The 16,092-nt window shown below is 44.2% G+C and overlaps 1 protein-coding gene across 2 annotated transcripts in view; it reads left to right on the top strand.

Moving 5' to 3' along the window:
- Window positions 1–16,092, top strand: part of RABGAP1 (RAB GTPase activating protein 1) — a 94,385-nt gene that overhangs the window by 64,206 nt on the left and 14,087 nt on the right. For both annotated transcript variants that reach the window (XM_067471755.1, XM_067471754.1), the window contains exons 14-17: window positions 5,183–5,296; window positions 8,955–9,029; window positions 10,288–10,413; window positions 12,517–12,660. In XM_067471755.1, the coding sequence (XP_067327856.1) occupies window positions 5,183–5,296; window positions 8,955–9,029; window positions 10,288–10,413; window positions 12,517–12,660 (459 nt within the window). The remainder of the gene's footprint in view (window positions 1–5,182; window positions 5,297–8,954; window positions 9,030–10,287; window positions 10,414–12,516; window positions 12,661–16,092) is intronic.

The raw sequence follows: 16,092 nt of genomic DNA, 5'->3' as shown, positions 1-16,092 counted from the left end.
CAACAGCCAGCAGAATGTCTGCTGTGTACTCATCTTGCGATGTCTCTAATAATAATAATAATAATAATAATAATAATAATAATAATAATAATAGTCCTAGACACTTGGGAAGGGTCTGACGTGTGACCCAATTCAACAGCCAGCAGAGTGTCTGCTGTGGACTCATCTTGCGGTGTCTCTAATAATAATAATAATAATAATAATAATAATAATAATAATAATAGTCCTAGACACTTGGGAAGGGTCTGACGTGGTATCCAATACAACAGCCAGCAGAATGTCTGCTGTGTACTCATCTTGCGATGTCTCTAATAATAATAATAATAATAATAATAATAATAATAATAATAGTCCTAGACACTTGGGAAGGGTCTGACGTGTGACCCAATTCAACAGCCAGCAGAGTGTCTGCTGTGGACTCATCTTGCGGTGTCTCTAATAATAATAATAATAATAATAATAATAATAATAATAATAGTCCTAGACACTTGGGAAGGGTCTGACGTGGTATCCAATACAACAGCCAGCAGAATGTCTGCTGTGTACTCATCTTGCGATGTCTCTAATAATAATAATAATAATAATAATAATAATAATAATAGTCCTAGACACTTGGGAAGGGTCTGACGTGTGACCCAATTCAACAGCCAGCAGAGTGTCTGCTGTGGACTCATCTTGCGGTGTCTCTAATAATAATAATAATAATAATAATAATAATAATAATAGTCCTAGACACTTGGGAAGGGTCTGACGTGGTATCCAGTACAACAGCCAGCAGAATGTCTGCTGTGTACTCATCTTGCGATGTCTCTAATAATAATAATAATAATAATAATAATAATAATAATAATAATAATAGTCCTAGACACTTGGGAAGGGTCTGACGTGTGATCCAATTCAACAGCCAGCAGAGTGTCTGCTGTGGACTCATCTTGCGGTGTCTCTAATAATAATAATAATAATAATAATAATAATAATAGTCCTAGACACTTGGGAAGGGTCTGACGTGGTATCCAATACAACAGCCAGCAGAATGTCTGCTGTGTACTCATCTTGCGATGTCTCTAATAATAATAATAATAATAATAATAATAATAATAATAGTCCTAGACACTTGGGAAGGGTCTGACGTGTGATCCAATTCAACAGCCAGCAGAGTGTCTGCTGTGGACTCATCTTGCGGTGTCTCTAATAATAATAATAATAATAATAATAATAATAATAGTCCTAGACACTTGGGAAGGGTCTGACGTGGTATCCAGTACAACAGCCAGCAGAATGTCTGCTGTGTACTCATCTTGCGATGTCTCTAATAATAATAATAATAATAATAATAATAATAATAATAGTCCTAGACACTTGGGAAGGGTCTGACGTGTGATCCAATTCAACAGCCAGCAGAGTGTCTGCTGTGGACTCATCTTGCGGTGTCTCTAATAATAATAATAATAATAATAATAATAATAATAATAGTCCTAGACACTTGGGAAGGGTCTGACGTGGTATCCAATACAACAGCCAGCAGAATGTCTGCTGTGTACTCATCTTGCGATGTCTCTAATAATAATAATAATAATAATAATAATAATAATAATAATAATAATAATAGTCCTAGACACTTGGGAAGGGTCTGACGTGGTATCCAGTACAACAGCCAGCAGAATGTCTGCTGTGTACTCATCTTGCGGTGTCTCTAATAATAATAATAATAATAATAATAATAATAATAATAATAATAGTCCTAGACACTTGGGAAGGGTCTGACGTGTGACCCAATACAACAGCCAGCAGAGTGTCTGCTGTGGACTCATCTTGCGGTGTCTCTAATAATAATAATAATCATCATCATCATCATTATCATCATCATCAAGTAAAGGTGGTCCCAGTGATGATGGGCACACTGGGTGCAGTGCCTAAAGACCTTGCCCTGCACTTAAACACAATCAGCGCTGACAAAATCACCACCTGCCAGCTGCAAAAGGCCACCCCACTGGGATCTGCTCACATTATTTGCCAATACATCACACAGTCCTAGACACTTGGGAAGTGTCTGATGTGTGATCCAATACAACAGCCAGCAGAGTGATCTTGTCTGCTGTGGACTCATCTTGATGTGTTTCTAGTAATAATAATAAGACCTCAAAATTGAATAATAATAATAATAATAATACATCACACAGTCCTAGGCACGTGGGAAGTGTCCGACGTGTGATCCAATACAACAGCCAGCAGAGTGACCTTGTCTGCTGTGGACTCATCTTGTTGTCTTTATTATAATAATAATAATAATAATAATAATAATAATAATAATAGGCTCTGGCATCAACCAGTCCAGGTGGTCCCAGTGGTAATAATGGGCACACTGGGTGCCGTGCCAAAAGATCTCAACCCACATTTAGAAACAATAAACATCAACATAATCACGGTCTGCCAACTGCAAAAGGCCACCTGACTTGGATCTGCGTGCATCATTCGAAAACACAGTCCTAGACGCTTGGGAAGTGTTCAACTTGTGATTGTGTGATACGAAATCCAGCATAGAGATCTCGTTTGCTGTGACATACTCTGCTTTTGTGTCAATCATAATACTTTATTTAAACCTCACCCTCTTTCTCCTTTCTCTATACTACATGGGCATACTCCTTCCTGGCATGGTGTACCTGCACACCTCCCTTGCATTAATGCTGATGGCAACGCATTAAACCTGGCCAGCATCTCCTCCATGTGGGAATGTCTAACTTTGATAAATAGCTTGCTGGGGTGAGGATTGGAACGATTGCGGTGATGGTTCTGTTTCTCGTCACTCTCTCTTTTCCTTCACCTTCCTGCCGTTTACATTTGCATTCTTTTCCTTCTTTTCCTTCTGCCTCGCCTTCCCCCTCGGAAAGCCTGAGAAACATCCCGGCCTGGCACATTCTCACAAGGAGGAAGGGATAAAAATAGAGGAGTGACTCCACAATGGCCACGCCACGCTCTTGTTTGTACCAAAGGGAGAAAAAATGCTCAGCGTTTCCGTACATTTTCTACTTTCCTGTCTGGCTGCAGAAAAATCTTCGCAATTGCATTGGTCAAGTTTGGAAGCCTTAACTGGTTGGACACATCATTCCCAGTATTTTGTAAACAGAAGGGGAAAGGACAGGACGAGAAAGCAGATATTCATGTTGTGACACATTTCTTTGGTTGTGAGACACCATCAATTGTGACACACACACAACATTTCTTCAGTTCCCCCCTTATATAAACATGTCTACAAACGGGCTGCGTCTTGGAATTGCAGGTATATCTGAAATATTAACATCATAATTTGTATTGTCGAAGGCTTTCATGGCCGGAATGACTGGGTTGTTATAGGTTTTTTCGGGCTATATGGCCGTATTCTAGAGGCATTTTCTCCTGACGTTTCGCCTACATCTATGCCAAGCATCCTCAGAGGTAGTGAGGTCTGTTGGAACTAGGAAAATGGGTTTATATATCTGTGGAAAGACCAGGGTGGGACAAAGGACACTTGTCTGTTGGAGCGTGGTGTGTATGTTTCAACTGACCACCTTGACTAGCATTTGATGGCCTGGCAGTGCCTGAGGCAATCTTTTGTTGAGAGGTGATTACATGTCCCTGATTGTTTTCCCTCTGCTGTTTTGCTGTTGTAATTTTAGAGTTTTTTTAATACAGCTAGCCAGATTTTGTTCATTTTCCTGGTTTCCTCCTTTCTGTTGAAATTGTCCACATGCTTCTTGTGGATTTCAATGGCTTCTCTGTGTAGTCTGACATGGTGGTTGTGAGAGTGGTCCAGCATTTCTGAGTTCGCAGAAATGCTCCAGGCACTGCCAGGCTATAAAATGCTAATCAAGGTGGTCAGTTGAAACATTCCCATCTAGCTCCAGCAGACAAGAGTTCCTTGTCCCACCCTGGTCATTCCACAGATATATAAACCTATTGTCCTAATTCCAACAGACCTCACTCCCTCTGAGGATGCTTGCCATAGATGCAGGCGAAACTCAGGAGAGAATGCCTCTAGAACATGGCCATATAGCCCGAAAAACCTACAACAACCCAACGTATTTTTAATTACAAATATGTGAGTCAAGCACTGAAAGGGTTAAATGAATGCAATGACACATCAAAAGTTGTAGTTCTATATAAGAAGGCATCCCTGTTGCTTAGTAACATCTCAATCTGAGAGAGCTCTCAGTGTGAGAGAAGCCTGTGTGAGAGAACGCCTCAGTGGGAGACTAGCTCTCTGTGTTTGTAGGCCTCAGAATGTGAGGTAGGCCTCGGTATGAGAAGACCTCGTGTGCAAAGCTCCAGTGTGAAGGTTGAACTTTATTTGTGTCATGGAAAGCGTGTAAATAGTGCAATCGTATTATTTTGCTATAAAGAAAAGCCTCTTAAGGAAGAGATAACATTGGCCTGTGCGTTTTTGTTCTTTTTGTCACTTTTGGGCAACTAGTGCTGGGTCACGCTACTGATAAGTTACTCTGCTGTACTTTTATGAGAAGGGTCTTTTGTTAGTAAGCCCACTCGCCCAACATATCTTACGTGTTTGTGTTGTTGAGTGCATCTTACAGTTGAAGAAATATGGTATTTTCACTATCACCAACATGGGGGAGAATATATATGTGTGTGTGTGTGTGTGTGTGTATATATATATATACACACACACACACACACACAAATACAAAATGCCTGAGTGGATTCCGAGCAGATTACAGTATGCACAAATATAGGCAAACACTCAATGACATACACTACACAAACAAAGGCAAAGGCTTCCCCCTTTCCATCTCCAGCGTCTGGAGGCGATACTCAACTCTGGCCAGGGGGAGGTGCTCTTGTTCTATTTCCAAGCTTAGGAGCCTGTTGTCCTTAGACAACTCCTGGTTGTGTTGTTGGCATGGCTGCATGGGCGCCTTTTGCCTTTGCGGCTTTGATCTACTCACATTGCATTTTTTTAACTGCTAAGTTGGCAGGAGCTAAGGTCAACACCAGGAGCTCCCCCCAACATGCGGTTTTGAACTGCCGACCTTCCGGTCAGCAAGTTTTTCTGCAGCTAGCTGTCATACTCCAGAGAAGAAACACCTTGGATCTTAAACACCACACCAGCTTGGTAAAATTGGGGCTGGTGGCCCCTTGCAGCCCCTTTCACGGCCGCCCCATTTCCATTCCTCTTCTCTTGGCTTTTCAGGAGTCTCCGCAGGACAGCGCCATCACCCGGGACATCAACCGGACCTTCCCCGCCCACGACTACTTCAAGGACACGGGTGGAGACGGACAGGACTCCCTGTACAAGATATGCAAGGTAGGTTTGCAGTGCGTCCCCTTCGGAAGCCTTTTAGTTAAGCTTTCCGGGGCTCCCACCTTGGAGGCTTCCCTTCCCCCTCTGAACTCAGGCCCTAAGATCCAATGGGGTGGCCGTGGGGCCAATATTCTTACCACAGGCTGGACATGACTCAGTATGGCCTCTCTTGCAGGCCTGGGACAACTTCAGCCCTCCCTCCAGGTGTTTTGGACTTCAACTCCCACAATTCCTAACCCTAGCTGTGCTAGAGTCCGGCCCATCCTTATGGGTACCTTAAATACCTCCCCACTCAAGCTGTACCTATTTATCGACTCACATGGCTGTTTTTGAAACCGCTAGATAGGCAGGAGCTGGGCTAAAGGCCAGGAGCTCATCCTGACCCGGGTTTTGAACGGTCAACTTTCGGTTGGCAAGATTTACTGCAGCTGGCGGTTCACCCGCTGTGCTAAAGCCCGGGCCTTCTATCCCATTTTCTTTCTCTAAAAAAGTATGGCTGTTTCTTCTTCTTCTTCTTCTTCTCCTTCTTCTTTCTTCTTCTCCTTTTTCTTCTTCCTCCTCTTCTTCTTTTTCTTCTTCTTTTTCTTCTTTTTCTTCTTGTTCTTTTTCTTCTTCTTCTTGTTCTTTTTTCTTTTTGTTGTTCTTCGTTTTTCCTTCTTCCTCTTCTTTTCTTCCTCTTTTTCTTCTTCTTTTTCTTCTTCTTTTTTCTTCTTTTTCTTCTTCTTGTTCTTTTTCTTCTTTTTTCTTCTTCTTGTTCTTTTTTTCTTCGTGTTCTTTTTTTCTTCTTTTTTCTTCCTCTTTTTCTTCTTCTTCTTTTTCTTCTTGTTCTTCTTTTTCTTCTTCTTGTTGTTATTATTACTATTATTACTTTTTGTCCCTCCTGCACTTTGAGACTTGGACTCCCAAAAGCCCCGTTAGCAGGGAATGATGGGAGCTGTAGTCCAAAGCAATCGGAGGGATGAGCTTTGCAATGAAGCTTTTGCGATGAAGAGTTGGTTTGACCTTGCGAGATGGTCAGGAGCGGGAGGAACAAAGGTACGGAGGAACAAAGGCTCTCTCTCTCCCAAAGTGTCTCTGCGCCTCTCTCTTGCACTCAAGACTAATTAAGGCAGCCCTTCATTTGCATAGTGAGGCAGCCTCATTAAAATGAGAGAGGCAATTAGCAGGAGGAAATCTCTCTCTCTGCCTCAGCCTGGTTTTGATCCCTTTACCTTGTTTGACCGGAGGATCCGGCGCTTTGAATCCTTGCATTTCAAAGGCTTCCTGCCCGGCCTGGTCTCTTCTTCTCCGGAGACGCTTGGTCAGGAGGAGGCCACCTGGGCTTCCTGGGCCGCTCTCCGGAAAGGCTCACCGGGAGGAGCGCCCTTGATCTCCCCATCCAGCGCCAGGCTGGACTCGCTTGCAAATGTCCTGGCACAAAGGGAGAAAGAAAGAAGGAAAGAAAGAAAGAAAGAAAGAAAGAAAGAAAGAAAGGGCAAAATGCGCCAGGTTCCCTCTTGCAGAGAAGGCGGAGAGGAGGCAGGAGAAGCATTGGGTTGCCGTGAGCTTTCCAGGCTGTATGGCCATGTTCCAGCTGCAGCCTCTCAGATACGTTTCACCTGCATCTGTGGCTGGCATTCTGAGAGGTTTGTTCAGAGGTCTCTTGGAAATGAGGCAAGTGGAGTGAATATGAATATGTATATATCTCTCTATCTATCTATCTGTGGATATATATATATATATATATATATATATATATATATATATTACTGTATACACACACACATATCTGTGGATCTGTGGGGGGTATATATATCCACAAATAAATACACACACACATACACACATATAATCACTCCACTTGCCTCATTTCTGTGGATATATATACATCCCACAGATCCATAGATACACACACACAGATATAGTGGACTGTGTGTGAGTGTGTGTGAGTATGTGTGTATGTGTATGTGTGTGTATGTATATATACACACACACACACACACACAAACACATATATCTGGATCTGTGGGGTGTATATATATATATATATCCACAAATAAATATATATACACACATATACACATATATTCACTCCACTTGCCTTATTTCTGTGGATATATATACACCCCACAGATCCATAGATACACACACACACATATAGTGGACTGTGTGTGAGTATGTGTGTGTGTATATATATATATATATATATATACACACACACACACACACGAACACATATCTGTGGATCTGGATATATATACACCCCACAGATCCATAGATATATACACACACATGGTGGACTATGTGCGTATATGTGTGTGTGTGTGTGTGTATATATATATTACTGTATACACACACATATCTGTGGATCTGTGGGGTGTATATATATCCACAAATAAATACACACACACACATATACATGCACATATATTCACTCCACTTGTCTCATTTCTGTTGATATATATACATCCCACAGATCCACAGATATACACACACACATATGGTGGACTGTTTGTGTGTGTGTGTGTATTACTGTATATATATATACACACACATATATCTGTGGATCTGTGGGGTGTATATATATCCACAAATATACACACACACATAAACACATATATTCACTCCAATTGCCTCATTTCTGTGGATATATATACACCCCAAAAATCCATAGACATACACACACACACATACACACACACGGTGGACTGTTTGTGTGTGTGTGTGTTTTGGACTGTATACACACACACGCGCGCATATATATATATATGTGGATCTGTGGGGTGTATATATATCCCCAGATAGATAGATAGATATAGGTACACACACACATACACATATATATTCACTCCACTTGCCTCATTTCTGACAAACCTCTGAACCAACCTCTGAGGATGTGCAGGGCAGGGGGTTGGACTAAATAATGATAATAATAATAATAATAATAATAATTTTTGCAATGTTTGTGTGTTTTAATTACTCTGTAACCTGCCTCGAGCCATAAAGAGAGGCGAGTAAGACATAATTAAGAAATATTTTTTAAAAATATTATTATTATTATTATTATTATTATTAATAATAATAATAATTTATTGTTGTGTTTCAAATAATAATATTTCTTAATTATTTCTTGCTCGCCTCTCTTTGTGGGTCGAGGCGGGTCACGGAATAATTAAAACACATAAACATTGCAAACACAGTACAGATAACACATATTAAAATGCATTCCTATAAAATCTACATATTAATTTTCTGTATTTATTTATTTACTGTATTTGTATACCGCCCTTCTCAGCCCTCAGGCGACTCAGGGCAGTTTACAATGGCAACGATTCAATGCCTAAAAACACCATTAAACATTTAAGAACATTAACACATAATATAAAACCATAACAAGAATATTAAAATATAGATCATTTGCGTATTTTAATTAAAATACTTTGACGGCGATTTTCCTGCTTCTTGACAGAATGGGGTTGGACTGGATGGCCCACGAGGTCTCTTCCAACACTAAGATTCTATGCTGTTGTTGTTGTCATTGTTGTTGTTTACCTGCCTCCCTGAATGGCTTGAGGCCGAGCCCACCTCCTTGAGGCGTCTGAGGGGGGTCTCTGGGACGGCGTTTGGCTAAGCGAGGGGTCTGTTTTGGGGGCGCCTTGACCGTTCCTTCTTGTCTCCCCAGGCCTATTCCGTCTATGACGAAGAGATTGGCTACTGCCAGGGCCAGTCCTTCCTGGCTGCTGTGCTGCTTCTCCACGTGAGTTTTGGGAAGAAGGGATGCCGTTCCCATTGGGAAAGGAGGGCTTTTGAAAGCAACATTCCCTAGATCAGTGGTTCTCAACCTTCCTAATGTCGCGACCCCTTAGTATAGTTCCTCATGTGGTGGTGACCCCCAATCATAACATTATTTTCGTTGCAACTCCACAAGTGTAATTTTCCTACTGTTATGAAGCGCCATGTAAATATCTGATATGCAGGATGTATTTTCATTCACTGGACCAAATTTGGCCCAACTTTGAATACTGGGGGATTGGGGGCAATTTATTTTGACATTTTGGAGTTGTAGTTGCTGGGATTTATAGTTCACCTATGATCAAAGAGCATTCTGAGCCCCACCAACGTTGCAATTGAACCAAACTTGGCACACAGAACTCCCATGACCCAACAGAAAATACTGGAAGGGTTTGGTGGGCATTGACTTTGAGTTTGGGAGTTGTAGTTCACCTACATCCAGAGAGCACTGTGGACTCAAAACAGTGATGGATCTGGACCAAACTTGGCATGAATACTCAATATGCCCAAATGTGAACACTGGTGGAGTTTGGGGAAAATAGACCTTTACATTTGGGAGTTGTAGTTGCTGGGATTTATAGTTCACCTACGATCAAAGAGCCTTCTGAACCCCACCAAGGATAGAATTGGGCCAAACTTCTCACACAGAACCCCCTTGACCATCAGAAAATACTGTGTTTTCTGATGGTCTTTGGTGACCCCTCTGACACCCCCTCACGACCCCTCCAGGGGTCCCGACCCCCAGGTTGAGAACTGCTGCCCTAGAAGAACGTGAAGCTCTTGAATCCTTGTAATACAAACAGCAGCGAGGATTAACAGAGAGAAAAGCGGGGCTGAAGATGGGCCCTGGGGTCCCTTTCAACCCTAGGACACTATGATTTCCACATTCAGTGAAAGCCCCAAATGGGAAAGGTATTGCATATTGTTTATGTCGTAACTCAGGTCCAAAACATCCTTACAGTAGAAGTAAGTTTATGCAGAAGTCCTGGAAAGGAGGAGCAAGCTCTCTTTCTCGCTCTATCGCTCTTATTTATTTATTTACGACATTTCTATGCTGCCCTTCTCACCCCGAAGGGGACTCAGACTGGCTTACAATATATATTATAATATATATAAAAAACTGGGAAACATCAGCAAGGAATGTTTAGTTGTGGCGATTCCTTCCTTAAACCGAGGCCCGTGCAGAGTGACACCCGGTTTTCCTCCCTGCCTTCTTCCGCCAGATGCCTGAGGAGCAGGCCTTCAGCGTTCTGGTCAAGATCATGTTTGACTACGGGCTCAGGGAGCTTTTCAAACAAAACTTTGAAGACTTACACTGCAAGTTTTACCAGCTGGAGCGCCTCATGCAGGTAAGGAATGCTCCGCCGCCCTCTTCCTTCCACAAAGCCCTTGCTCTCCGCCCGGAATCTCTACCTTGGGAGGACCTCCGCCCAGGAAACAAAGAGGGTGCCCCCCATTTGGAAGTGTCGAAAGCCTTTCCTCTGGCCTCGTTGCCAGCAGGGAGACTGGGAGAGCATTCCTTCCCTCTTGGCAGTATTTCCAAAGGCTTGGCTTTATTTATTTATGTATTTATTTACAGCTTTTCTATTCCGCCCTTCTTCTCACCCCGCAGGGGACTCAGGGCGGATTACAGTGTACACATATATGGCAAACATTCCATGTCAATTTTTGACATACAAACATATACAGACAGACACAGAGGCTATTCAACTTGGGAGCAGTCGCTTTCCTCGTCCATCTGCGACACTGATTAAGCACTTCCGCATTTCCCGCATGCTTCCCCGCTGGAATGCTTTGCTGGAGTCTTTCTATGGCCTCATAAATCAGTTAATTTAGCCTCCCCACACTTTAAGGTGGTACCTAATTTTCCTACTTGACAGATGCAACTGTCTTTCGGGTTGCAAAGGTCGACAACAGGCTACACACAATTGGTTGGAAACCCACTCCAACCCGGGCTGGCTTCGAACTCATGACCTTTTGGTCAGAGTGATCTTAATGCAGCCGACACTCAGACAGCTGCACCACAATCCCGGTTTTGCCGGCCTTTGGAAGACTGTGGTGCAAGGGTTATATCACGCTTTTCTATGGGCAGGTGTTCCGTGTCTCAAAAACATGAGTCAAGAGGGAGAAGCCAGAGCCATTATTTTGAATCAGATACACTCAGAAAAAGAATTAACATTTTTATTTTAAAAAAATCTTTATTGAAGTTTACATTAAAAAAAAACCAAGACACAAAATAAAACAAAAAAGAAAAAGTAGCAACTTATAGAAAAATAATTAACCTTTGAGGCACCAAAATGTGTGTTGACTAGGGATGGGGCCAGTGACAACCCATGCGATGTTTGGGTGTTGCAATGGGTTTGATTCCATGCCTAGTCAGGGACACCCACCTTGGTCAAGTCACACTCTCTTGGCCTCGGAGGAAGGCAGTGGCAAACCCTCTCTGAATGAATCTTGCCAAGAAAAGTCCTTTGGTAAGATTGCCTCAGGGTTGCCATAAACTGGAAACAGCTTGAAAGGCACATGGCACAGTCCGTAGTCATGCCTTTGGCCCCACACACCAAGACGGGAGGATGTTTAAGCTCTGGGTTCAATGGTTTTCCTTACTTCCTTTCTTTTTTTTCCATACTTCTTTCCTCTCTTCCTTTCCATTCTTCCATTGGTTTGTCCTTCCTTCGTTCCTTCCTGTCTTTCCTCCCTCCCTCCCTTCCTTCTTTCCTGTCCTGTCCTTCCCTTTCTTTCTCTTTCTTTCCGTCCTTCCGTTCGTCCTTTCCGTTTTTCCCTCCCCCCCTTTCCCTTCCTTCTTTCCATCCATACTTTCTTCCTTTTCATCCATCCATCCATCCATCCATCCATCCTTCATTCTTTCCTTCCTTCCTTCCTTCCTTCCTTCCTTCCTTCCTTCCTTCCTTCCTTTCTGTCCTTCCTTCCCTCCCTTTCCTTTCTCTTCCTTCCTTCCTTTTTTCCATCCATCCTTCCTTCCCTCCCTTCCCTTTCCCTTCTTTCCATCCTTCTTTCCTTCCTTTTCATCCATCCATCCGTCCGTCTGTCCTTCCTTCCTTCCCTCCCTCCTTTTCTTTCCTTCCTTCCTGTCATTCTTTCTTTCTCTTTCTTTCTGTCCTTTTTGTCTTTCCCTCCCTTCCCTTTCCCTTCCTTCTTTCCTTCCTTTTCATCCATCTATCCGTCCTTCCTTCATTCTTTCCTTCCTTTCTGTCCTTCCCTCCCTCCTTCCCTTTCCTGTCCTTCCATTCTTCCTTCCTTTTTTCCATCCATCCATCCTTACTCCCCTCCCTTTTCATCTGTCCGTCCTCCCTCCCTCCCTTCTTCCATTCCTTCCTTCCTTTCTGTCCTTCCTTTCCATCTTTCCCTCCCTCCCTTCCTTTTCCGCCCCTCCCTCCCTCCCTCCCTCCCTCCCTCCCTCCCTCCCTTCCTTCCTTCCTTCCTTCCTCCAGGAGTACATTCCCGACCTCTACAACCACTTCCTGGACATCAGCCTTGAAGCCCACATGTATGCCTCGCAGTGGTTCCTCACCCTCTTCACCGCCAAATTCCCGCTCTACATGGTCTTCCACATCATCGACTTGTTGTTGTGCGAGGTAAGTGCGGGCCGCCATCACAATTCGGGGCTTCCTGTGTGAGTCAGTTGCTGTTCGGAATTCAAAGCCGGAGAGCATCCGTTTCCATTTTCCGTGGAAGAAGAATTCCAGTCTGGTTTGTGCCCACGGGTTTCCCTCCTGCGCCTTGCAGAGTTTTGTACTAACAGTGTTGTGACTTCCGAGCATTTTTCGATGTCCATTTCATTTTCCATGTGAGATGTTAATCTCCCGGTTCTCAAAAACCACTTGTTGTGTGTCCCTTTGGCCTGGACGTCCAGTCACGGCCTCTCGATTGGCCTCTCAGGAAGGAAATGATTCAGCAGCCACTGGACGGGCTTTGGGCATCGGTCACTGGGTATAGGCTTGGTGTTTACAATTTTGTGTGGGGCCATGCTGGTCTAGAATAGGCTTGGGCCTTTCCTCCAGGTGTTTTGGACTCCAACTCTCACCATTCCTAACAGCCTCAGGCCCTTTCCTTTTCACACTGAGGCATTTCTCCCATTGAAGCCTCTCCCCCACTGAGGCCTACCTCACAATGAGGGCTCTCTCAAACCGATGCCTCACTCACTGAGGCGTTTCTCTCAGTCTGAGGGCTACCAAGCGACATGCAGACGAACAACAACAATACCGAGCGGTGCAGAGCTTTACGGCATTTTGGACTCCCAACTCCCACCATTCTCAACAGCCTCAGGCCCTTTCCTTTTCACACTGAGGCATTTCTCCCACTGAGGCCTACTTTGCAATGAGGGCTCTCTCAAACTGATGCCTCACTTACTGAGGCGTTTCTCTCAATCTGAGGGCTACTAAGCTACATGCAGGCGAACAACAACAATACTGAGTGGTATAGAGCTTTATGGCATTTTGGACTCCAACTCCCACCATTCCCAACAGCCTCAGGCCCTTTCCTTTTCACACTGAGGCGTTTCTCCCACTGAGGCCTACCTCACAATGAGGGCTCTCTCCCAAATCGCGCCTGCAAAAGATGACTCACTCACTGAGGCATTTGTCTCAGTCTGAGGGCTACCAAGCGACATGCAGACGAACAACAACAATACCGAGTGGTACAGAGCTTTACGGCATTTTAGACTCCCAACTCCCACCATTCCCAACAGCCTCAGGCCCTTTCCTTTTCACACTGAGGCATTTCTCCCACTGAGGCCTCTCTCCCAATGAGGCCTACCTCACAATGAGGGCTCTCTCAGACTGATGGGGAAAAGGAAGGGGCCTGAGGCTGTTAGGAATGGTGGGAGTTGGAGTCCAAACCACCCAGAGGACTGAAATTTGCCCGTGCCTGGTTTAGAAGCTGAACAGGAGCCAACCCTGTGATGCAGCAGCTTAAAAAGCCAATACAATTCTGCCCATCGACTAGTCTTTCTTCCTTTTGCGATGGAGCAAAATATTTATCAGACCTGGGAGTTAGTGGGAGGTTTCTCTCTCAGAGCATATGGCCCAAATCGCGCCTGCAAAAGAACAAAGCGCGCAGGAGCCCAGCACCCTGGGAGGCTGCTTTAATTATTTGTTTACTTGCCAGCTAATTAGCGGCATCCATTAATTCTCAGCGGCGTTTCCCGCTCTCCTTCCCCAGGTAGGGCGGCACTCCCGCGGGAGTTTGGGTTGCGACAGAGCCCACAAACGTCACAAACCTTGTGGTTTCTGGCTGGGGTCGGCCGCACATCGCCTCGTTGCTTTCTCGGGCCAGGAAACCCAACCTGCGGCCCAGAGTTCAGAACGGGCTTTTGCTCTGTGTCTGGGCCAAATGAGCGGTTTGAGAGAAAGCGGACCTGTATTGACTCAAGTCTCGTGTGCCATCGGATCTCATGCACACCTCGGTTTTCAAAGCTGAAACCAAACAAAACGTTGGTTGCCGAATGTGCTTTGTAGTTGTTGCCTGCTTAGAGTATTATTATTATTATTATTATTATTACTATTATTATTATTATTCTTTGAGTTACTGTGAGTTTTCTGGGATGTCTACAATGAGGCAAGTGGTGTGTGTGTGTATATACACACATACACACACATACATACACACACAGCTCAGCTCAGGTGGGTTGGTGTGAATTTTCTGGGTTGTCTGTAATGAGGCAAGTCAGGTGTGTGTATGTGTGTGTGTGTGTGTGTGTATATATATATACATATACACACATACAACACACACACACATACACACACAGCTCAGCTTAGGTGGATTGCTGTGAATTTTCTGGATTGTCTGTAATGAGGCAAGTCAGGTGTGTGTGTATGTGTGTGTGTGTGTGTGTGTGTGTGTGTATATATATATATATATATACATACATACACACACATACAACACACACATACATACACACACAGCTCAGCTTAGGTGGATTGCTGTGAATTTTCTGGATTGTCTGTAATGAGGCAAGTCAGGTGTGTGTGTATGTGTGTGTATATATATAGATATATACATACATAAACACACATACATACACACATAGCTCAACTCAGGTGGGTTGCTGTGATTTTTCTGGGCTGTCTGGCCACGTTCCAGCAGCATCCTCTCCTGATATTTCACCTGCTTCTGTGGCTGATGGTATCCTCAGAGGTCTGTTTGCAATGAGGCAAGTGGAGTGTGTGTATCCACACATACATACATACACACACAGCTCAGCTCAGGTGGGTTGCTGTGAGTTTTCTGGGCTGTCTGGCCATGTTCTAGCAGCATCGTCTCCTGATGTTTCGCCTGATTCTGTGGCTGAGGTCTGTTTGCAATGAGGCAAGTGGAGTGTGTTTATATGTGTGTGTGGTCCCACACATACATACACATATATACATACACACACAGCTCAGCTCAGGTGGGTTGCTGTGAGTTTTCTGGGCCGTCTGGCCACGTTCCAGCAGCATCCTCTCCTGATGTTTCATCTGCTTCTGTGGCTGATGGTATCCTCAGAGGTCTGTTTGCAATGAGGCAAGTGGAGTATGTTTGTGTGTGTGTGTGTGTATCCACACATACATACACATATATACATACACACACAGCTCAGCTCAGGTGTGTTGCTGTGAGTTTTCCAGGCTGTCTGGCCACATTCCAACCACATTCTCTCCTGATGTTTCACCTGCATCTATGGCAGGCATCCTCAGAAGTTGTGAGATCTGTTGGAAAATAGGCAAGTGGGGTCTGCCTATCTATCTATCTATCTGTGGACTGATGTCCAGGGTGGAGAAAGAACCCTTGTCAGTTTGAGGCAAGTGTGAATGTTGCTATTGTCCAACTGGGGTATCATTGAATAGCCTTGCAGCTTAAAAGCCTGGCTGGTTCCTGCCAGCCAACACCTCCTAACAAGGGATTCCCCCAGGCAGGAAGCAGCCAGGTTTTGAAGCTGCAAGACCATCCAGTGCGACTCAAGCTGGCCAATGGCAACATTCACACTTGCCTCCCAACCGACAAGGGTCCTTTCTCCCATCCTGGAC

This window comes from Anolis sagrei, chromosome 11 (genome assembly GCF_037176765.1).
Source record: "Anolis sagrei isolate rAnoSag1 chromosome 11, rAnoSag1.mat, whole genome shotgun sequence".
NCBI classification, from domain to species: domain Eukaryota; kingdom Metazoa; phylum Chordata; class Lepidosauria; order Squamata; family Dactyloidae; genus Anolis; species Anolis sagrei.
Note: the sequence above shows the minus strand (reverse complement) of the source record. Positions and strands in the feature narration are given on the sequence as shown.